Consider the following 25,583-nt stretch of genomic DNA (forward strand, 5'->3'; position numbering starts at 1 on the left):
CATCTGTAAGAGTAACATCAAATGTGGCAAGTGTGAGCAGCCCAACAAAATTATATTTATAATTATGCTGGAGTGCAACCTCACATCAGATGTGAGATATTAACACATTTATATAAACCCCCTTTTTATGGGGATCCCGCAACCGGATTTCGTAAAGCGGTTTCCCAATACCGCTTCTGGGTGGTCTTTTAAACATCTCAAAATCGATTCTGGAAATCCGTTTATAGTTGCCGGTTTTTCAATGCCGCAATCGGTTTTCGATCCCAGGTAAACTTAACCGGTTTTGAAACGTACTTTGGGTGTCATATTTCTTGTTTTTAAAAATGTGGACAGAGTGGCTTTTAGTACAGTCAAAGGTAAGTGGAAATATTGGACTGAAGCTGTTTACAGAGAAATAGTGATTCTGGTGATTAAAGCAGCTGTTTTCCAGGCGTCATATTAACTGGGGTAGCAAAGTTGTTCAGACCTTAATGCGTAAAGACGACAGCGAAACCTGTTTCCGAAATTCGGTTTTCGTCTTTCGGAACATGTGTCGCACGTAAACGTGGTAAGATGAAACATCAATTCTTAGACCGCTTAGACTTTTAAACTATATTTTTCTCCCCCTTTTTCACTTTTTCGTTATTGCACGTCGTTTTTATCACTCTTTAATGTGTATATATACATAATAACATAAATGTAAAAAATAACCCACGTTGAAATAACAATAAATACAAATTTATTATTAGAAACAACTTTAATTTTTTGCGTTTCGTTGCTGATATTAAATCGGCTTTTTTTTCTTTTAATTCTTAGTAATAGTCACAATGTAAAGTAACTGAATACCCTGGAACAAGCTATAAGAAAATTTAAGGTTTACTTTTCATTGCACCAGTTTTTCACACTTTTCGTGAACGCTCTTAGCACGTTGCCATTTCGCTACAAATGCAGTTGTGGACAGTTTTCCTCTTTCTTTGATATGGACAAAATCGACAAGTTTTTCTTTTTTAATCGGTCTCGTTGGACATGACGTGTCATCAACTTGAACTAAAGATTTACTGCTTTTGGCTAACGATTGTGACTGTGGTTTTTTTTAAACATCTTCTTCTACACATGAAATAATATTTCGTAGCTCTTGAGGCATATTGGAGACTACCAGTCGGGATTTCACAAAATCTTGGAACAAATATAGAGAAACTCTTATCAGGATGTCACAAGGTGATGTGGTTTCTTTTCGGCAAAAGGCCATAAGTAAATATTTGCGTTTGGTGCTGGGATGATTTTCGGCAAAGGACGCGCATTCACATGGTCTTTCCCACAATCCAATGCAAAGAAATCCGTGGGTGTCAGACCCTGAGGTCCTGGTGGCAGAGCACGCAGTACGAGGGATTCGACGTTCTGGGAGACGTTGGTTCAAAAGTTTTCCCCTCCTTCCGATGCAAAGCATTTGCGCAATGATGGAAATTTTGAACTTTCCAGAATGAAATTTTCTCTCTGCAGCGGAGTGTGCGCTGATATGAAACTTCCTGGCCGATTAAAACTGTGTGCCGGATCGTGAATCGACCTCGGGATCTTTGCCTTTCGTGGGCAAGTGATCTAAGGCAAAGGTCTCGAGTTCGAGCCCCGGTCTGGCACACAGTTTTAATCGGCCGGGGAGTTTCATTCTGAACGTTCCTTTACACTCTCTGTAATCGATGAACCGCTATGCGTTAGTTACAGCCGTTTGTTAGCGCTGTAGCGAACTTGAGTTGGTCTGTACAGTGGAGGCCATGCCATGTGGCTGGCCTCCCACGCCCTGTGCTATTATAACGCCGGCAGTCGGGCTGCGGGAAGCGGCTCAGACAACAAACAGGTTGTCAGCTGACCGCTAACCGCTGGCCGGCCGCGGTCACAGCGGGGATATGACGCCAGCACTCGCAGCCGCACTTTCGGCACACACACACACACACACACACACACACACACACACGCTTAAACACGCGGAGTATTCCTGTCGCACATCCGCAGTGATGCAGCTACGCAAATACGACTTATAGGCGTGAAATCGCTACTTTGCTACAGCCGCTACCACCTAAAAGGTGAACGCGTCGTTACTTGGCCAGTACATCGACACTGGATAGAGAACTCTGACCGGCTCGTGTGGCCGAGCGACTCTAGGTGCTTCAGTCTGGAACCGCGCGACCGCTACGGTCGCAAGTTCGAATCCTGCCTCAGGCATGGATGTGTGTGATGTCCTTAGGTTAGTTACGTTTGAGTAGTTCTAAGTTCTAGGGGACTGATGACCTAAGATGTTAAGTCCCATAGTGCTCGGAGACATTTTTGGAGACCTCTGTGTCATAGACTAGACTGGTGACGTAGTTGTCGCCCGCGTGATCTACGCAAACCGAACAGTCGTCATTATCGGTTCAGTGTCACAGCGTGTAACATCAAGTGTACCCACAACCAATCGTCATAACCTCTCAACACTACTTAATCATTCGCGGCGCAGATACATTCTCACTTCGACTCCCAGACACAGATAGAGTAGTTTCTGAAAGGTTTGGGGGAAAGTTGCGTCTCGTTACCAGACAGGTACTTCACTCATACAATAATAGTTGGTGGTGACTTCAATGTACCCGCAAGACGTTGAAGAAAATGCATAATTCAAGCCAGCGATCGGCATAAAACATCGTCCGAAATTCCACTAAGTGCTTTCTCCGAAAATTATTTCGAGGCCCTAGATTAGGAGCCCACACTTACGAAAACATACGTGACGTCTTAGCAACAAATAATCCTGATCTGACTGGAAGCACCATTACAATTACGAGGGTCTAATTCAAATTCACCGCGAATAAAGGCAAAATATATCCATTTGAAAAAAAGTAGATACAATTTCGCTTCACGCCTACCTAAGAGACAGTCACTCCGAACTAAGTAGGCTATAGTGGTATTTAAGTACAGGCGCTGTAAAGAGGGGCGGATTATGTGGATTATTTCGAAGTGTGTACTTTCAACAACAGCGTCAAAATTGGCACTTACACAGTTTCTCGCTGCCATTACCACTGAAACAATAAACATTGATTGATATGTTAACTGTCCTTTGACCAGACTGATATTTACCTCTTATTTCTTGAAGAAAAGGAAATGCTGTCCATCGCCATCATAAAGGATGCAGTATAACATATACATCAAAAGAAGTTTTGCATCACCCCGGTTTCCAGATCTCCTGAAGGTAGACGTTGACTGTGTGTATCGTATAACAGACACAGTCCCTTTGACTGTTCAGAGATGTCACTAAACCTGCCTAAAGATGTAACCAACCGCGCATGAGCAGCGTCTATTAGACGTAGGGGGTCCGACAGCTGATCAGTTCCAGTCATTTCACCAGGAAGGAGGTACACGGCTCGTGTTGGCTATAGTTAAAGCGTGCCTATACGGTCAATACCGCGGTTCAATCGTGTCCGCATTGTTACTTTGTGCCAGGAAGGGCTCTCAACAAGGGAAAGTGTCCAGCCGTCTCGGAGTGAACCAAAGTGATGTTTTTCGGACATGGAAGAGATACAGAGAGACAGGAACTGTCGATGACACGCCTTAGTCACGCCGCCGAAAGACTACTACTGCAGTAAATGACTTCTACTTACGGATTACGGCTCGGAGGAACTCCGACAGCCACCATGTTGAATAACGCTGTTCTTGGAACCACAGAGCGTCGTGTCACAACTCAAACTCAGCGCAATAGGCTGCATGATGCGCAACTTCACTCCTGACGTCCATGGCGAGTTCCATCTTTGTAACCACGGCGCCATGCAATGCGGTACAGATTGGCCCAACAACATGCCGAATGGACCGCTCAGGATTGGCATCACGTTCTCTTCATCGATGAGTGTCACATATGCCTTCAACCAGGCAATCGTTGGAGTCGTGTTTGGAGGCAACCCGGTCAGGTTGAACGACTTAGACACATTGTCCAGCGAGTGCAGCAATGTGGAGGTTCCCTGCTGTTTTGGAGTGGCATTATGTGGGGCCGACGTACGCCGCTGGTGATCATGGAAGGCGCTGTAACGGCTGTAGCATACGTGAATGCCATCTCTGACCGACAGTGCAACTATATCGACAGCATATTAGCGAGGCATTCGTCTTCATGGACGACAATCCGAGACCCCATCGTGCACATCTTGTGAATAACTTCTTTCAGGATAACGACATTGCTCAACTAGAGTGGCCGGCATGTTCTCCAGAAATGAATCCTGTCGAATATGCCTGGGATAGACTGAAAAGGGCTGTTTGTGGACAATTTGGAGCAGCTGTGCCCTCATGAACTTATGGATAGTACGCCAGGACGAATACAGCCATGCATCAATGTAAGAGAACGTGCTACTGGGCATCAGAGGTTCCGGTGTGTCCAGCAATCTGGACCACCACCTCTGAAGGTCTCGCTGTATGATGGTACAACACGCAACGTGTGGTTTTGATGAGCAATATAAAGAGCGGAAATGATGTTTCTGTTGATCTCTATTCCAATTTTCTGTAGAGATTCCTGAACTCTCGGAACTGAAGTGATGCAAAACTTTTTTTTTGATGTGTGTACGATTATAAATTGTGCCGCCATTGTATCCGAATGTTGCACGCTACTGTGCATTCAGCAATACAAAAATGAAAGAAACTGCCCTCGTTTGCAGAAGATATATTGTAAAGGACTTTTGTTCAAATACACATAGCTGTCAGATACACGCAACACGTCCACCCAGAATCGCAGACGGGAAGAGACAGATAGCTGACGAGTGAAAAATTTGATTTCGGCTTAAGGAAACATTAGAATGTAGGTATATGTTCACCTTTCTTTTCGTACATACTTCTGTTTGGAGCGGGCATGTTTATACTGTATCTTTGAGTCGCACAGTGCAGTAATATTTACTAAATGGCACATGCTTTATGGCCAAATCAATATAAGATCTAACACTAGTGCCTCCAGACTGTATACTGGCGTTGTCCATGATTGCTGGACGACAGTATGCAGTAGCAGTGCATTTTTCGAATGTACGTAACATAAATAATCAAATTTGACGTGTAAGTACCGCTGAAACTACTTTTTATCCTGTCTGGGGATCAAATCGTCGTAAAGTTCTGCGTCCTACGCCACTACAAAGGGCAGTTAGAACGTTTCATCACTGTAAGCACACGCAAGTTTGATCACAGCTACAGACGAGGTTGTATTTCTCATTCAATGGACGCTAACCATATCATATGTAGACAGTGTTTCTTGATGTACCTTTTCATTTTAAATATTTCGGACACCCTTTTCATATACAGTTTTCCTTACCTATCTTTGTACAAGTACATAAAATTTTACATGTGTTAGATAAATTACTACATGACGTAAATTTCCTTCTTATAACTACTCATAAAAGTCATTTTAATATTAGCTTAGACTGGAGGTCTAATGCGTTTTGCTTATATACAAGATTGTACATTAATTTATCACATCGTTTTCGCTGTTGGTATGACAATACTTAAATACAAGTGAATAACATTTTCGCCTTCAAAATTCGTAAGGCAACATTTCCATGACAATTTATTTCATATTAACTCTCATCATTAATAAATCATTTTTGTTCACAATGCGAGCGTGTGGGTGCTATTCTGTTATTCTGCGCAACAGATTAATCTGAGATGTACCCTTTACCCTGTGGCTCCTGCAAGATGCAATTTCCACCCCCACATTACTACAGAAGTCAGACAGACGCTCCTAACGTTCCATAGACAAATGCCTCAAAAACTTTCAGCAATAAATATCTTCTGGAGTCGTCCGCTGTAAGGAAATGACACAAAAATTCACAAATTTCTTACGTAACTAGTGTGATACTTGGATACTGGAGTAGCGCTAGTTAGTGTAAGAAAAACATAAAACTAACGAAAACTATTATTTATTTTGCAAAAATTCTGTGAAATCACAATGGCACTTTTAGTTATGAAATGAACAAGTTATTTTGGGGCTCTTTTCGGAATGTTAAGTTACCTCTTAAGGATAGGATTCGCTAATGAAATTTCTATACACAGTTTAAGATTGTTTCCAGCTCAGATGGTAGAGCACTTGCCCGCGAAAGGTCCCGAGTTCGAGTCTCGGTCGGGCACACAGTTTTAATCTGCCAGGAAGTTTTTTAAGATTGTTATTGACTTGGCAGAATGGCTGAGAGTCGCACCTACTCAACTTGAATAATTATCTGTTAGAATATTGCTAGGTACGGTCGAGGCTGTCGCATGTGAAATGCAGTGAATTGTATTGTTGTGGAGGAAATATGGGGCTTGGAAGAGCTGTAGCGCACAATACCGTAAGCTGTGATGACTGCTGTCTGCGCCACTCGCTGACAAATAAGATAACTCTCGTTCTATCTGGATTGACCTTTGCCAATCAAACTCTCCCTACACCTTGATGAAGTCAAGGACTCCTATTCGCCGCTAGTCAGATAACCAGTCCACCGTGATGCCACTCAAAAATTCGCTCGCAGGTGTTTAACTATAACTCTGTCCGTTCACACCGCAGAATAAGTGTGGTGGCCATCACAGTGAACAACACTTAATTGCAAGGACTCAATACCGAGTCGCACTCCGATTCGCTCTCGACAGAGGTGCTCTCCCAGTGAAGTACTGAAGAGAGACTTGTTCCTCGCTCTTTGAGTACACTTACGAGCGCACACACTCTTGTTACGTGTTCTCGCTCCAAGAGCAGCAACGGAACAGCCCCTTGCCAGACTTGAAGGGGTATAGCTTTCGGCCTCTTCCATTACTCCTTCAGCTCAAGGCATCAGAAATATAGTCTGCCAATCAGCATTGCTCTTCTAAAATGGGAGAATGACGTTTTGTTTAAGGCGACCAATCCAGAAATCTGTAGCATCGGCGTTTGGCGTTTGCTGTCTCCCTGCGAAAACCTCTGAAACTGTGTGCTATGTTTGTAAAGAATGTGTAGGCTGGGTGCTCTCATACAATGAAGCGGAATTTGCTTTTAAGCCAAACATGGGGTCGTTCTACCCTTTCACTCGGGAAAATGCTGTCTGCTCCATGCGCAGTCGCCATCCGACGTAGATAGGCTGAATCGTCCTCTGAAGGGACCAGCCTCTTGGCGTGCAGTCCGCCTATCTCAAACTAAAAGCTCTTGTGACCACCGTGTCTTGAATGTGTGTCTGTACGCCAGCCTCGAGTATCTCAATCCCGGTGCGCCCTTGTTATTTGCATATTGTGTACATGAATTCATACAAAACTGACTTTATCTTATCGAGTTTGGGTTCGAATGAAGTGTCTTGATGCAGAATATGATTGTGAGGGCGGAATATGTAAGCAATGAAGGTCAGGAGACCACTACGTCTGACAACAACTTTTATGATGATCTAGTACTCTAACTTTTAAACTAATGGTGTAGTGTTTGTGTACATGAATAATTTGCAAAACACGTTGCACACCAGGACTGGACAAATAATATACATGTATGCAATCTGACGATATGCATGAACTGCTACCATCATCTCAGCATTTGTAATTCCAGGTCGCTAACGAAAGGAATGGAGAACTTCACTCTCGCATTTCGAACATAAGCAAGCTTAACTACGCTTAGCCACACTTGTCTCAATTCAACCAGGTGGTGGTCTTCAAATCTACAGTGAACTGTGACAAGGAAAGGAAAGAAGCATCTATCATCTCCAGCTGATATCCATCGTTTACATTTCACACAATGATTGAGAAAAGCCTTTGCGAAAGTTTCGTGGTGTTTTGTGACAAACTAATTACTCAGCGTTTGCAGCACTATAAATAAAAGTTTTGACATCATTGTGTCATGCAATTAATAAAATTAATGTCATTTGCTCAGAAGGTCCTGTAATGATTGTACTTCAGTGTTGTTAATTTATACTTACCGTTGCTAAATGGCATATGTTTTATGGCCAAATCAAAATAAGATGTAACACTACTGCCCCCAAACTGTATACTGGCGTTGTCCATGATTACTGGACGACAGTATGCAGTAGCAGTGCATTTTTCGAACGGACATAACATAAATAATCAAATTTGACGTGTAAGTACCGCTGAAACTACTTTTTGTCCTGTCTGGGGATCAAATCGTCGTAAAGTTCTGCGTCTTACGCCACTACAAAGGGCAGTTACAACGTTTCATCACTGTAGGCACATGCAAGTTTGATCACTGCTTCAGATGAGGTATTTCTCATTCAACGTATATATGTATATCTGTAAAGACTTTACTACCAAAGGTGTGTCCAAAAGAAATGTTGGTGGAAGAATATTTAGATAAGCTCTGATCATGTTTAATTGTCTTGAACACTTGTGTTCTGCGTTCATATCTGTTACTTCCATTCTTCAAAGTATGATCCCACCCTTTTATGCATCCTCTGGTAGAACAGGACGCCAGTATCATTTCACAACATTTTACACACTGTACCTTCTTTATCTTCCCCCCATGAACCATAGACCTTGCCGTTGGTAGGGAGGCTTGCATGCCTCAGCGATACAGATAGCTTTACCGTATGTGCAACCACAACGGAGGGGTATCTGTTGAGAGGCCAGACAGATGTATGGTTCCTGAAGAGGGGCAGCAGCCTTTTCAGTAGTTGTAGGGCAACAGTCTGGATGATTTACTGACCTGGCCTTGTAACACTAACCAAAACAGCTTTGCTGTGCTGGTACTGCGAATGGCTGAAAGCAAGGGGAAACTACGGCTGTAATTTTTCCCGAGGGCATTCAGCTTTGCTGTATGAATAAATGATGATGGCGTCCTCTTGGGTAAAATATTCCTGAGGTAAAATAGTCCCCCATTCAGATCTCCGGGCGGGGACTACTCAGGAGGACGTAGTTATCAGGAGATAGAAAATTGGGGTTCTATGGATCAGAGTGTGGAATGTCAGATCCCTTAATCAAGCAGGTAGGTTAAAAAATTTAAAAACGGAAATGGATAGGTTAAAGTTGGATATAGTGGGAATTAGTGAAGTTCGGTTTGATCCCGGCCTGTCTTTTTTCCTTTAAGCTAATATTCTGCTTCAACCAACATTCAACTAAATCTGAATGAGGCCCTTCCTCCACTACTTCAGATAGGATGCCAAACGGATTTGCTACATGAATTTTATAAGTTTTATCAATTGTTTCCCTTTTTCGCCCTTTGCTATCTACCTTTTCCTAGCGCCCAGAGTCCTTTTCGTCCCTTAGCTTACATAATTCCAAATTCGCGATTTATAATTGAGCCTTAATGGCACAAATCTTTGCCTCCTGTTCTGCGATTTTTCTATCCTTTCTATGTAACCTACACTGCCATGCAAGAGTTTCATTATCTACCCTCGTTTCCTCTCCGCTGCACTCTCCCCAATGAAACCACAACCTACACTCTATACAGAACACTCCCTCTTTCTAGTTTCTATGGCAACCACCACACTTATCACACGTGGTTTGATAGTAAAACTTAACACAAAAGCAGAAAATAACTACAACAGCACAATAGTATTGTAAGCTGTACTAATATGTAACTAAACATTAATGTAAACAAACTTACAAATTTCCTTCAGAAACTTTTAATTAACCACACAAATTCTGGATGAGAGACACGAATTAACTTAACTTCGAAGTGCTAAGTCTAGTCAAAAACAAATATCTACACTTGTACGAAAGATACGCTTAAGTATGTAAACAAACTCGCGACTGTTGGCCTTTACAAAATACTTCCTTTTCGATGTAATTACGTTTAGAAAAGCGAAACCTTCAATAGATAGATTAGATAAGAAGTAAATGCACTAGTATAAAATGTAATATTAACTAAATTAGCTCTTATTTCAATATTAATCGCTTAACTTAGTAAGAGCTTTGTACATGCACATCCGCCTGGCTACAGGGCTGTCAACCTAAGTACATGAAATAACATTTCATAAAAGAATGAAAGTGTTACAGTTGTCTTAATGAGATTAGTTTATTACGGATATATATTCAGTTTGTAATGTATCCTTTAATAACTTTGTAATTTTAACTTTTATTCTACAAACTGCAGAGATTATAGGGAAAGTGATGAATCTTATTAATATTATTGAGCTAGACCACCTTTTGTATGGAAATAACCAGCCAGCCTTCGATGATGCACCCATTTGATGCAGTGTTACAGCCTTTCATGATCTGCGAGGCTAGACCTTCATAACTAGTAACATTTGCTGGCCCCAATGCAGTCATTCCGAACCACAATACTCCATCACTGCGCACTGGCATCACCATTGCACCAGCTTAGCCACTGCCTAGCTGATGTATCTTGGCAGACCTCATACTGTCCCTGCTGACTCAGTACATGGTCGGCACACCTGTTGCCTTGGCACCACCACCACACCACTGTATCAGCGCATCATTCAGTTGACTGCATATATTTCTACAATAGCAAAAATTATTTCTACAATAGCCAAAATTGGCCAATTTGAACTCTAAATTATTGTACTATTACTTGTCGCTTCTTAAATACTTTGGAGTTTTCTATTCTTGTCCAATTTTTTTACTGCATTTTGGAAATTATTTGTGTCCCCTATTAGAATGTTGCATCCCTTAGCAAGAACCACCGGTCCAAAGGAGCATTTTCTAACATTAAACTACTACTTTTGCAATTTTGAAATAATTAGCCTGCTGGTATGGAGGGGGAGTGAAGTGTGCATGGTAGATTGATAGACCGAGTGGGGGAACACTTTATGAAATACGTTTCACTGCAGAGCTGTGGTTAGGCAGGGGCTGGTTCTGTATCAGTTACCGCTGTATGTGCCTTGTTCACATTCATACCATTCTGACAGTGAGGATGCTGATGGGGAGAGACTCCCAAGAAGCATCGCTAGTGAAGGAAACCTTCTAGACAACCATCCAGCAACCAATCAGACTGCTGTTAATGGTCACATGGGGCCATACAGCATAGCTGGGATCAATTTGGCTCACTATTGGCAACCAGCTTTCCGTCTGATCAGAGATGTGCTTCTATCCCATTCTCCAGCATTATGCCCTCAGTCTGTCAGTGGCCTTAGAAGTAAAGTTCTGATGTAAACACCAGTCAGTTGTTTTAAAGTACTGCATTTTCTTTAAACAATGTGCTAGATTACCCTGTGCTCCTGGATCCACAACCTACAACTGACTTGTCCTTGGCAATTCTTATACAAGTTTATTCTGTAGTGATTAGCTTAGGCTATTATTTTAATAGGTGCAGTTACACATTTAATTTATGGATATGTACTGTGTTTATGTAGACTCAGTTATTTGGGTGGTTTTCCAAACAACCACTGAATGTGCTTATTTTCTGCTTACATTTCGTGTACCAGAGAAACACCATATGACCCATCCTTAGCTGACGCCTACAGATATTCAGTCCATATTGTGTACCTTTCTTAACATGTTACTACAAATTTTACAGTTTCTTAGAGATTCATAATATGTATAGTCGTCACACTTTGTAGTACATTTTCAGATTCATCTGAATATAAAGCTATTGTCCAGAAACCCAGTTTTTCTTTCCTTTTATTGGAAAATAATATATAATACAAATTTAATATTTAATACAAATGTATATGGATGTTGGCTATTATGAATAACCTATACAGCAGTTGTGGATGTACTATCATGAGAAAGATGGGATACAATGTAACCACATCACTACAAAGTGTCACAGCTAAAGTGTAGCAACACAGAACAGTGCCAATCAATTACAACTATCTCCCATTGTTACACATATGATTGAACATACTAAACCACTTTCAACAATAACAAATAGGTAGAGAATTAAAAACAATCGTTCTGAAATTAAAAATGAAGCATAAGTACAGATTTCCAAAAACCTCATGTATATTTACACAAATTAAGAAAAATACCCACAATGGAAACATCTTTGAATATAACAAGAAATATTTGGTGCTCACGTTCTGAGCTCTCACAAGTATTGTTCTTGTGTATACAAATAACTGGAATCAAATCATAACACCTAATGTTTGTTTACCTTTTTCATTTTTTTTTGTAGAACTTACACAGTATTAAATGCTGAACAAATAATTAAGAGCTTTGGTGCATAACACTTATCTACATGATCTCTGAATCATGTACAGAGCTTTGTGAAACAAAAATATTTCACAAAAAAATACAGCTATTGTGCACTGGTGTAAATGGCAACCAAGCATGACAAATTTCTTAGATTACAGTTTCGCATCTGACCGATTTACGTGAAGATGCACTAACGGGCAAAAATGTCATGAACACTGCCCATGAGGAGAATGAACGCCACATATTGTATGCACATGATGCAGTAAGCAGATTACAAGTATATAAGCAGACCAGAGATTTACAAGGAATTGTTCTACCATTTAGACGGGTTGCAAACATGTAAATCCAATGACATAAGTGACTTTAGCAAACGTGAATTACAATGGCATGGCAGTTGGGAACGAGCAGCTCAAAAGTGGTGAAGCTGGTTGGCTGGATCTATGCTACTGTTGTGAACATCTGTGGAAGTGGCTGAAAGGTGATAAATCCATAACCTTATGAAAAGATGTAATACATATACACTTCAACACCAATCATGGAAGTCAGATGCTTGCCTGCTCTGTAAAGCTGGACATGAGGCAATGTGTGGCATATCTAATGAGGGATAACAATGCTGGAGCAGCCGTACACGTTTTTGAACCCACAATTTAATGTACATTGTTGAACATGGGGCTCCACAAGATATGGTCACTGTATGTTTCCATATCGATCCACCAAAATGTTAAATTGCAACTGCAGTGGGCAAGGGATCACTGAGGCTGGAATGAAGGTCAACGCAAACGTCAACTGTCAGGATGGGTGACATTTCCTGTTACACCAGGTCAGTTGTACGTCCAGATATGCTATATAGGTGAATGGCGCCAGATGGAGGGCGCATTACGCTATGGGGGCAGTCACTTTGGCTCCTTTGGGACATTTGGTAGTAATAGAAGGCATCATGGTAGTTGCAGACTATGTGACCTTTATTGCAACTGCATTGCTGATGAGCTCTCCCATGCTGAAGGTATCTTTCAGCAGGATACTTGTCCATGTCACATGTGCAGAACAACTCCACATTGGTCTGAGTAACATGGTAACTAACACCGATGTCTTGACCACACCATATAGCTGATATCAATGTGTGGCATACAACTGGTGCAACATAAACCCAGAAACATGTAAATGATGTGTCAAGTACTGTGTTCCAACGGTGGACAAACATGCTATTAATCAGGTTGCTATATTTGTTGTTACATGTACTTATGAAGGATTAGTACTAACAGAACATAAATGTACACACTATTAATGACACAGCAAATCCCTTGAGAAAACATATCCAAGTAAAACAATTATTATAATTGTGTTTCTCCAGTTTTGAGGTTACCAGCCCGAATGAAGCAAGTGCCATGAATATATATTTCTAAAATACATAGATACAAATACTACATGATGACTGTGGAATAATAAACAGCAAGTCATCACATTTCCTTGGCCTTATACTGAATATTGCATAGTACTTATGATTACCGACAAATGTAAGGATTTATCACAATTCACAATCTTCTTATCTCAAGATCGATAGGAAAAAGCAGCAAAGCTAATGACAAAAACACATTTGATTCATGTTTCTGGAGTATTTAGGATTACCATTTCTTGACATGTAAAGCGGCAGATACGGATTTATATAGTGTCACATTATTGTACATTTTTTCACAATCCTACCACATTTTAATTTTATTTCACAGGCAATACAATTTACTGTCCCCCTGCCACATCCATTGTTTTATAGGCCTTTAGAGCACCAACCAGGAAAATCTGTTTGTCGTAATTTCTTTTTGATGTGAAGTAGTGCATGTGTGTTAAGAGTTCCCACCTGAATGAAACTTTTGTCACATCACATTTGTGAGGTCTCCTACTAATGTGTTCTAATGTATGTGTCTTGAGATCACCTGATCTAGCAAATGATTTGCCACAAATCTCAATTGTGCAGTTTCTTTAAAGTGTGAATTAATATGTGACTCTGGAGATGACCTGAATGGGCAAAAGATTTCCCACAAATCTCACATTTGTAAGGTTTCTTTCCAGTGTGGATTATTGTGTGTCTCTTGAGAGAACCTGATGTGGCTAACGATTTGCCACAAATATCGCATTTGTGGGGTTTCTTTTCAGTGTGAATTAATGAGTGTGTCTTGAGATCACCTGACCTAGCAAAAGATTTCCCACAAATATCGCATTTATGGGGTTTCTTTCCAGAGTGAATTAATGAATGTTGCTTGAGAACGCCTGACCTAGCAAAAGATTTCCCACAAATCTCACATTTGTGAGGTTTCTTTCCAGTGTGAATTAATTTGTGTTGCTTCAGATGACGTGACTGGGCAAACGATTTGTTGCAAATCTCACATTTGTGAGGTTTCTTTCCGATGTGAATTAATACATGTGTCTTGAGATTTCCTGACCTAGCAAAAGATTTCCTACAAATATCGCATTTATGGGGTTTCTTTCCAGAATGAATTAATGAATGTTGCTTGAGATCACCTGACCTAGCAAAAGATTCCCCACAAATCTCACATTTGTGAGGTTTCTTTCCAGTGTGAATTAATGAGTGTGTCTTAAGATTACATGACCAAGCAAAAGATTTCCCACAAATCTCACATTTGTGAGGTTTCTCTCCAGTGTGAAGTAATAAATGTCTCTTGAGAACGCCTGACCCAGCAAAAGATTTCCCACAAATATCACATTTGTGAGGTTTCTTTCCAGTGTGAATTAATAAATGTCTCTTGCGATGGTGCCCCCTAGCAAAAGATTTCACACAAATTTTACATTTGTGAGGTTTCTTTCCAGTGTGAATTAATGCGTGTTTCTTGAGACCACCTGACATCCTGAAAGATTTCCCACAAATCTCACATGTATGAGGTTTAATTCCAGTGTGAATTAATGTGTGTATCTGGAGATTGCTTGACAAGGCAAAACATTTCCCACAAATCTCACACTTGTGAGGTTTCTTTCCGGTGTGAAGTAATACATGTCTCTTGAGAGCACCTGACATCGTGAAAGATTTCCCACAAATCTCACATTTGTGCGGTTTCTTTCCAGTGTGAATTAATTTGTGTGCCTTCAGATTACCTGACCGGGCAAACCATTTGTCACAAATATCACATTTGTGAAGTCTTTTCCCAGTACAAATAGAACCATGTCTCTTGAGATCACCTGATCTAGCAAACAATTTGCCACAAATACCACATTTGTTGGGTCTGTTTGCAGTAAGTAGATCAGCCTGGACACTGACATTAACAGCTATAGACGAAGTTCCATAATTACTTTTTTTCTCTCTATCATTTGTCATGTGTGTGTTACACATGTCATTAGAGGGCTTCTTTGACACTTTCCAAGTTTCCTTACATGACGACTGCCCACTGTGCTCTGTGACAGAAACTTCTGGCTCGCTATCCAAGAAGGTACTGCTTTGATGCTCATCACTATGGCCATATCTTTCATGACTGTCAGCAGTTAAAAATTGACAATTATCACTCATTCTCATATGCTTTTTCAAGCCAGCATTACTGTCAAATACCTCACCACACCACTTACAAACATACAAATGTGGTTGTGTTCCATCATTGTGCATAAACACATGCATAATGAGTCTGTATTTTGAAGGAAAGCTCTGTTGGCAGAAATTACAGCTATATACATGTAATTCCTTTTCCCTCGTACTGCAGTCATATCGGGTGGCAACTGAGCATTCCTTATCAATAGTCACATCTTCTGTATTGGTACTGAACCCATGTGTTGACTTCTCCATGTCTATCACCAACTCTTCCTGGACAAGTCTATGGTGACAAGTTTCCTCACATGATTTGCTGCAGATCCCACCAGTAGTCTGAGTAAATCTGAAGAGTGAGAAGGATAATGCTAAATAAGATATACAACAAAGAAACAATATTTGAGTGACCATAAATCCAGTACTATAGGCCACAAGTCATAAAAGTGAATAAGAAATTACATATTCAGTAACTGTTACTGATGTAAAATTACAATATTCCACCAGAAGCAAAAGACTGATGAGGTAAAAATGGTTTAAAACGAAAGTAACCAGATGAAATTCAATAATGATTAATCTGAGTCACAGCCTACTTGATCTGAAATTTTTAGATGAGAATTAAAATACTTCACTTTCATGTGTTACAATCTTTCTAAAATACAGTGCTAATAGTTAGTAATCTACACCAATTTATTAAAGGTATCAAAAAATGTATCAGTTACAAGTTTTAATTCAAAATTCTTAAGTTCATGGGATTTCAGATTTATTTAAGAGAAATAATTTTTAAATATTACTCTTCCATTATCTTACCTCTGTAAGTGCATTCTCATTGTTTTGTCAACACTTTCACCATTAGAAACGATAGATTTATTTCACCTAGTAAACATTTTTTTTGTTTGATTCCCAATAAGTCAATGACTAGTGCAAGCATCAATATTTTGATTAGGTATCTAGAATGGATGCTGATCAGCTGGATAATGACGGTTCATGAACAAGAATCAATGTCACATCAATCAAGGGAGAAAATTTGCATACTGATGAATGAAAGTGAATGACAAACTTTCAGATGGTTTTAATCTAAAACTGTTTTTGGCACTGCAACTTATATGAAGCCTTGCACAAATGGAAATACTGTCTGAACAGATGGAAATGGTTGCAAATTTTCCAGTACACTTGGAGTGAGCCTTTTTGAAAATTTTTACATCTTCCCAACATCTGGTCACCTAGCATTGCAGAAAACTGTTGACTGAACGACACACATAAATGGCCACATCATCACCCATCGAACAATGAAGGCTAACACTACATATCGAGTGGCGGTGATAACAGCTGATGCATGAGCTACACCTGTAGTACCTGGGTTTCATTATTATACCTGCAGTTAAACCGTTTCCCACAGAACAGAAACACGTGATGCACTTCAGGCCCCCGGTATGTACATCGTGTTGGACATGAAAGATTAAAAAATACTGAGGGCATGCATGCTTCAGTAGTTTCCTTGTATTCTGATTGTGACATCTGAATCTTATTGCAATGTGTTTGATGTATAGTTTTGTTTGGTATGGTATCTGACAAAATTCGAGTGTTTTTAACTACTAACTGGGATCACACGTTTTTTCAAAGTAACTGGTATTATAATAAAGTGTCAGATTCCAGAAGTTAACAACTGTAGAGGACAAGTGGTTATTTTTAAGAAATACTGTGCGAAATTGTGATTTAGTGAGTTTCAGTGCGCGATGTGCCAGCCTCACGGCAAACAGCTGATGAAGGCCGGCCAGCATGTTATGCAGGTGACACAGTTTTGCAACGAGCGTCAGTATGTGTGTGCGTACGCGGCAGCCATCAGAACGCAGCATTAGCAGAATTACGTAGGCGTGGGCCGCGTGTGGCAAAGTTGCGTTAGCCAACTCATCAAGAACCCTCTAATAAACACGCCGCTGTGTAACCGGCGGATTCAGCAGCGGTCTGCACTATTTAAGGACATCAGAGGTGGACGTCGGCATTCGGTTCGACCGATTAGGCGTTCGGTTGCTGTTAAGTCGTCATCACTGATGCTGTCCATGTCCCTGTCCCTGAAGACCCGCCGCCGGGGGGCGTTGCCCGCTGCTGCACCGTCGACTCCCGGCGTCATCAAGAGCCACCGCGTCTGCGAACTGGGCTGTGCCTCATGCTGCTAATCTCCTACCTCCTGCACAGCTGCTGACCAAGCACAGTGTCGCATTCCCCGGACTGCAAGCATCAGCACGTCTCCACCACAACACAAGGGGTGGGGCTGCACTACCGGAAAATGTATTGGAAGAACCAAAATAAAGAGGAAGAGTGTTAAAAACAGCCACCTTCTTCTACCCAGCCACGCCCTACAACCCTGACCATGTCACCCGCTCCAGTCATCCTATAACAAGTGGTGTCAGTCATGCAACCTGAGCATCACACACTCCTGTTACAATTGGTGACAGTAGTGGTGTTCTCCCTGTATTTGCACGAAATTGTGGCTGGTAATCGATGAGGGTATGTGGCATTTGAGAAGGGTAACAATGGATCAGCAACTCCTGCAACATGACAAGTGCCAATTTTTCGTTTGGTGGTTTGTCTGAACCTGTAGCATAGTCCGTCTTCACTTCTTGTTCTTCTTTCTGGGCTTACTGTAGTCTTGATTCGATAGCTGGTAGTAATGGAGCAGTCTGTGTCAGCCGAAGTGGCTATTCAGCAGCTAATTGAGTGAGTGTCGGAATTAGAGATAGAGCTTGCTCGGTCTAAAGAAGCGAGCAAAGAATGGTTTCCTGTTAACGCAGTAATTCTTGACACTAACGCTGCGTCTTTGGTCACCCCTTTCTCAGGAAAAGCTGGGGAGGATGTTATGATTTTTTTTTTTTTTTTTTTTTGAGAACCTTAGCACGGCCGCTAAATTGGGAATCTGGGGTGCAGAAACGCTTTTGGAAGTGGCTAAGTTGAAAGCAACTGGGGATGCCAGAGTGTACGTTACATGCCATAAAGCATTAAGGGATGCTCGGACATTTAAAATATTCGAAAAAGGGTTGCTGGAAAGATATCAGAGGAAAAATACATCTAGATATTATCGGGAACAATTGTATAGAATGTACCAAAGGAATGGGGAATCAATAGAAGCTTTTGTAGATCGAATTCGAAAAATTAATGTTAATGCCTATGAGCTAACGGATTCTCATAGGGTTAATGAAGCCATTCTGCAGGAAGCTGAGCAGAGGGCACTAGACGCATTTTTGCAGGGAATACAACCCGAAACCTTCCACAAGATTAGGATGGAATTCCCTAAGACTTTCAAAGAGGCAGTCGGAGTCGCTGTGGCGTTACAGGAAGTTGAAGCAGTAACAGACGCAGGACAGGAAAGCAGTGTTTAATGCAGAAATAAAAAGTTGTGGATGTGGCCGGATGGGACACATTAGACGTGTTTGCAAGGAAGTGCAGTGCAGGAAATGCAGATGTTGGGGTCATATGGAGAGTAATTGCAATGGATCCTGGCAGAAACATGATAGGAAACCGCAAGGTGAGCCTCATCCCCCTCAGTTAAATGGGGCATGGGGTGGTGTGTCCACTGTGCAACACCCCCGGTAAGGATTAATGCTAGTGCAGAATCAGTGGCAGACTTTTTTCTGACCGGCTTGGTGAGGGGCAGACCATGCAAATTTTTATTGGATACCGGGTCTCAGGTATCTGTGGCGAGTAGAAATGTAGTCGGTAAAGTAGAATTAAAACCACCACACTGGGCGTTAAGTGGCGTGGGTGGGGGACAGGTGAAGTCACTCGGATCAGCGGTGTTAAACTTCCGAGCGGAAATGAGGAACTTCCAGGTGAAGGTAGAAGTTCTTCCACTTGTTGGCAGCAGCTACAATGACATACTCTGATTGGATTTCCTGGTTGTGCACCATGCAAAAGTTAACCTGGAACGGCGTACAGTAGAACTGGATGGAATACAATTTCGCCTAGGTTCTGCAGCCGAAAAACCATTACTGTCGCAAGGAAATGCCCAGATATCGGGTGGGCCATCTAAACTGCGTACAAGGTCCCTTAGGGTTAATTCGCGGGATACTATACCGAAAGGTGTGAGGAGGGCTATGCGAGAGGCATTCAATGAATTCGAAAGTGAAGTTCTATGTACTGACTTGGCAGGAAATCCTAAGAAATTTTGGTCTTATGTCAAAGCGGTAGGTGGATCAAAACAAAATGTCCAGACACTCTGTGACCAAAATGGTACTGCAACAGAGGATGACAGACTAAAGGCCGAAATACTAAATGTCTTTTTCCAAAGTTGTTTCACAGAGGAAGATTGCACTGTAGTTCCTTCTCTAGATTGTCGCACAGATGACAAAATGGTAGATATCGAAATAGACGACAGAGGGATAGAGAAACAATTAAAATCGCTCAAAAGAGGAAAGGCCTCTGGACCTGATGGGATACCAGTTCAATTTTACACAGAGTACGCAAAGGAACTTGCCTCCCTTCTTGCAGCGGTGTACCGTAGGTCTCTAGAAGAGCGTAGCGTTCGAAAGGATTGGAAAAGGGCACAGGTCATCCCCGTTTTCAAGAAGGGACGTCGAACAAATGTGCAGAACTATAGACCTATATCTCTAATGTCGATCAGTTGTAGAATTTTGGAACACGTATTGTGTTCAAGTATAATGACTTTTCTGGAGACTAGAAATCTATTCTGTAGGAATCAGCATGGGTTTCGAAAAAGACGGTCATGTGAAACCCAGCTCGCACTATTCGTCCACGAGACTCAGAGGGCCATAGACACGGGTTCACAGGTAGATGCCGTGTTTCTTGACTTCCGCAAGGCGTTTGATACAGTTCCCCACAGTCGTTTAATGAACAAAGTAAGAGCATATGGACTATCAGACCAATTGTGTGATTGGATTGAGGAGTTCCTAGATAACAGGACGCAGCATGTTATTCTCAATGGAGAGAAGTCTTCCGAAGTAAGAGTGATTTCAGGTGTGCCGCAGGGGAGTGTCATAGGACCGTTGCTATTCACAATATACATAAATGACCTGGTGGATGACATTGGAAGTTCACTGAGGCTTTTTGCATATGATGCTGTGATGTGTCAATAGGTTGTAACAATGGAAAATTGTACTGAAATGCAGGAGGATCTGCAGCGAATTGACGCATGGTGCAGGGAATGGCAATTGAATCTCAATGTAGACAAGTGTAATGTGCTGCGAATACACAGAAAGATAGATGCTTTATCATTTAGCTACAAAATAGCAGGTCAGCAACTGGAAGCAGATAATACCATAAATTATCTGGGAGTACGCATTAGGAGTGATTTAAAATGGAATGATCATATAATGTTGATCGTCGGTAAAGCAGATGCCAGACTGAGATTCATTGGAAGAATCCTAAGGAAATGCAATCCGAAAACAAAGGAAGTAGGTTACAGTACGCCTGTTCGCCCACTACTTGAATACTGCTCAGCAGTGTGGGATCCGTACCAGATAGGGTTGATACAAGACATAGAGAAGATCCAACGGAGAGCAGCGCACTTCGTTACAGGATCATTTAGTAATCGCGAAAGCATTACAGAGATGATAGATAAACTCCAGAGGAAGACTGCAGGAGAGACGCTCAGTAGGTCAGTACGGGCTTTTGTCAAAGTTTCGAGAACATACCTTCACCGAAGAGTCAAGCAGTATATTGCTCCCTCCTAAGTATATCTCGCGAAGAGACCATGAGGATAAAATCAGAGAGATTAGAGCCCACACAGAGGTATACCGACAATCCTTCTTTCCACGAACAATACGAGACTGGAATAGAAAGGAGAACCGATAGAGGTACTCAAAGTACCCTCCGCCACACACCGTCAGGTGGCTTGCGGAGTATGGATGTAAATGTAGATAGATGTAGGTACAGGGAAAATAATCTGGGCAGATGTTGGAGCTAGCGTGCCGGTAAATTCGTTGTGTGTCGTTGAACCTTTGAAATTGAGCCGCTGGATAAAATGAAGTGTTTTACACGCTGTAGCGTGACCTCTGTGTGGGAGATAGAAGGCAAAAGGTTGTGACTGTCAGTATTGATAATTTTGGCCTTGAAGAGGTGCAGTTAGCATGGGGTACCGTAATAGCGAATCTGAAGATAATAGAGGAAGATGAACTGGATAAGGATTTCACAGCAGATTACACAATGCCGGGAGAGTCTGTCAGCTGGTCCGCACTGAGGGATAAAGTAGCACATTTAGAAGGGCAAGACAGAGAAGTCATGGAGAACCTTTTGACGGAATATAAACAGTTATTTAATTCTCATGGTCCACTGCCTGTCACACCAGTAGTTCAGCATTACATCCCCAATGGGAATGAAGCACCTGTGTAAACGTCCATATAGTGTTCCAAAAAGTTTACAGCCTGTCACAGAAGAATTTATTAACAGCTTAGGGATGGGATAATAGAAACCAGTAGTAGTCCCTGGTCCGCTTCTGTCGTAATAGTGGGTAAAAAAATCACCTGATAGGGGCAAGGCATATCGTTTTTTTTTTTTTTTCAAATAACTTCCGGGAATTCAGCCAGGTAACACTTTCAGCGAAAGTGTTACCTGGCTGAATTCCCGGAAGTTATTTGAAAGTTGTATACGCCAGGAGAAACTCAGGTCTCACATATCGTTTTTGTTGTGGTTATCGTTTCCTGAGTCAAAAAACTGTATCAGATGCATACCCAATGCCTAATATCACTGAAACTCTGGATAATTTGGGTCACTGTCGGTACTTCACGACGTTGGATCTTCGAAGCGGGTACCACCAGTTGGTGGTCGCCCCAGAAGACCGACCGAAAACAGCTTTTTCAACACCTACAGGTAATTTTTATTGTCGGCGATTGCCTTTTGAACTCAAAAATGCTCCGGCAACATTCCAACGGTCACTACATAGCGTGTGACGAGGGCTGAAACCTAATCAGTGTATGGTATATTAGGACGATATAATTGTTTCCTCAAAGGACGTGCAAGAACATGTGCGCTGTTTGCGCGAAGTTTTCGATCGTCTGGAAGCAGTGCGGTTAACTCTTCATATGGAAAAATGTCATTTTTTGTTGCAAGAAGTCCGTTATTTAGGTCATATTATAGGACAGGAGGCTGTCCGCACGGATCCAAAACTTGTAGAGGCGGTAATGAATTTTCCGACACCTACAAAAGTAAAGGAGTTGCAGTCTTATTTAGGTCTCGCCAATTTTTACAGGAGGTATATTCCACAATTTCCGGAAATTGCAAGGCCCCTCACGCAGTTGTTGAAGAAAGGAGCAAAATTTCGCTGGTCAGCAGCATGCGGAGAGGCTTTTCAAAAGTTAAAAAAGATGTTAACATCTAGTCTGGTTTTGGCTTTTCCAGACTTTAGTAAAAAGTTTATATTATCTTGTGACTGTAGCAATTTTGCTTTGGGTATAGTATTATCTCAGGAAATAGATGGAGAGGAGCACCCAATAGCATATGCTTCCAGACATTTAAACAATGCAGAAAAAAATTACTCAACAACTGAGGAGTTATTGGCATTAATTTTCGGAATAACCTATTTCCGGTGTTATTTGTATGGACGACGTTTCAAGATGATTACTGACCATGCAGCACTTAAGTGAACTATTAAATATTGCAACATATGGTTTCATACATATGAAAGTGAAGCAACTGAACATTAAGAATGAAGAAAAAATCCAAATAATATGCAAGTAAGGTTTCAAATAAATATTTTCGTATGTTTCTCAAAGTACTACAAATAAAAATTTTAATTAAAATTTTTTTACTGTGCCGATCTTTCATTAACAACCAAGTACAAGATAAATTTCTGGAAAACCTCAAGGATAAATAAATTTTGATGTTAATTATTTATCAATTGTTTGAGAGACCTCCATGTAGGCATTGTGTAGGAACTGGGTACTTGTGTCATATCCTTAAAATTTACTGCACAGCATTTCGTGTGGCAGGTACATAGATAAACTATTCATCTACATCTACGTGATTACTCTGCTATTTACAATGAAGTGCCTGGCAGAGGGTTCAATGAACCACCTTCAAACTGTGTCTCTACCATTCCACTCTCGAACAGCACACAGGAAAAACGAGCACTTAAATTTTTCTGTGCGAGCCCTGATTTCTCTTATTTTGTCATGATCATTTCTCCCTATTTAAGTGGGTGCCAACAGAATGTTTTCGCAATCGGAGAAGAAAACGTGATTGAAATTTCATGAGAAGATCCTATCGCAACGAAAAACGCCTTTTGTTTTAATGATTGCCACTCCAATTCATGTACCATGTCTGTGACACTATGTCCCCTATTTCATGATAATACAAAACGAGCTGCCCTTCTTTGTACTTTTTCAATGACATCCGTCAGTCCCACCTGATGCGGGTCCCACACTGCACAGTAATACTCCAGAACAGGGTGGACAAGTGTAGTGTAAGCTGTCTCTTTAGTAGACCCGTTGCACCTTCTAAGTGTTTTGCCAATGAATTGCAGTCTTTGGTTTGCTCTAACCACAATATTATCTGTGTGATCGTTCCAATTTAGGTTACTTGTAATCCCTAAGTATTTAGTTGAATTTAACGCCTTCAGATTAGTGTGACTTATCACATAATCGTAATGTAGCTCATCTCTTTTAGGACTCATGTGAATAACTTCAGACTTTTACTTATTCAGCGTCAATTGCCACTTTTTGCACTATACAGATATCTTATCTAAATCATTTTGCAAGTCGTTTTGATCATCTGATAACTTTACAAGATGGTAAATGACAGCATCATCTGCAAACAATTTAAGACTGATACTCAAATTGTCTCCTATGTTGTTAATATAGATAAGGAACAATAGAGGGCCTATAACACTTCCTTGGTGAACGCCGGATATTACTTCTGTTTTACTCGATGACTTTCCGTTTATTACAACGAACTGTGACCTTTATGAAATGAAATCACGAATCCAGGCGCACAACTGAGGCGATATTCTGTAGGCACACAGTTTGGTTAGAAGACGCCTCTGAGGAACAGTGTCGAAAGCCTTCTGGAAATCTAAAAATATGGAATCAAGTCGACATCCCTTGTCGATAACACTTATTACCTCATGAGTATAAAGAGCTAGTTGTGTTTCACAAGAACGACATTTTCTGAAACCGTGCTGACTGTTTGTCAATAAATCGTTTTTCTTCGAGGTACTTCATAATTTTTTAATACAGTATATGTTCCAAAACCCTACTGCAAATCGACGTTAGTGATATAGGCCTGTAATTCAGTGGATTACTCCTACTTCCCTTTTGGGTATTGGTATGACTTGAGCAATTTTCCAGTCTTTAGGTACATATCTTTCTGTGAGCTAGTGGTTGCATATAATTGCTAAATATGGAGCTATTTTATCAGCATATCCTGAGAGGAACCTGACTGATATACAATATGTACCGGAGGCCTTGCCTTTATTAAGTGATTTAAGCTGCTTCGTTACTCCGAGGATATCTACTTCTATGTTTCTCACCTTGGCAGTTGTTCTCGATTGGAATTCAGGAACATTTACTTCGTCTTCTTTGGTGAAGGAGTTTCGGAAAACCGTGTTTAATAACTCTGCTTTATTGGCACTGTCATCAGCGACTTCACCGTTCTTATCGCGCAGTGAAGGTATTGCGTCTTGCCACTGGTGTCTTTATGTATGACCAGAATCCCTTTGGGTTTTCTGCCAGATTTCGAGACAGAATTTCGTTGTGGAAATTATTGAAAGCATCTCACGTTGAAGTACGCGCCATATTTCGAACTTCTATAAAACTTTGTCAATCTTGAGGATTTTGCATTCTTCTAAATTTGGGATGCTGTTTTCGTTGCTTCTGTAACAACGATCTCACCCACATAGTGTACCATGCGTGGTCAGTACCATCACCTATTATTTTATGTGGTATATATCTCTGAATTGCTGTTGATACTATCTCGTTGAAAACATTCCACAACTTTTCTAAACTTACATGATCAGATCAGGGTTGGAGACTGTCTTTTAAAAAGGCTTAGGAGCATTTTTATCAGCTTTTTTAAATAGATATACTTTGCATTTCTTTTTGATGATTGCAGTAATGATGGA

The 25,583-nt window shown here is 41.1% G+C and overlaps 1 protein-coding gene across 1 annotated transcript in view; it reads right to left on the bottom strand.

The window, feature by feature from the left end:
* Window positions 1–11,457: 11,457 nt before the first annotated feature.
* The window catches only part of LOC124553775 (zinc finger protein 708-like), a 93,068-nt gene continuing 78,942 nt past the window's right edge, over window positions 11,458–25,583 (bottom strand). The window contains exon 7 of the mRNA XM_047127710.1: window positions 11,458–15,863. Coding sequence (XP_046983666.1) covers window positions 13,952–15,863 — 1,912 coding nt within the window. The 3' untranslated portion in view covers window positions 11,458–13,951. The remainder of the gene's footprint in view (window positions 15,864–25,583) is intronic.

This window comes from Schistocerca americana, chromosome 11 (genome assembly GCF_021461395.2).
Source record: "Schistocerca americana isolate TAMUIC-IGC-003095 chromosome 11, iqSchAmer2.1, whole genome shotgun sequence".
Classification (NCBI taxonomy): Eukaryota; Metazoa; Arthropoda; class Insecta; order Orthoptera; family Acrididae; genus Schistocerca; species Schistocerca americana.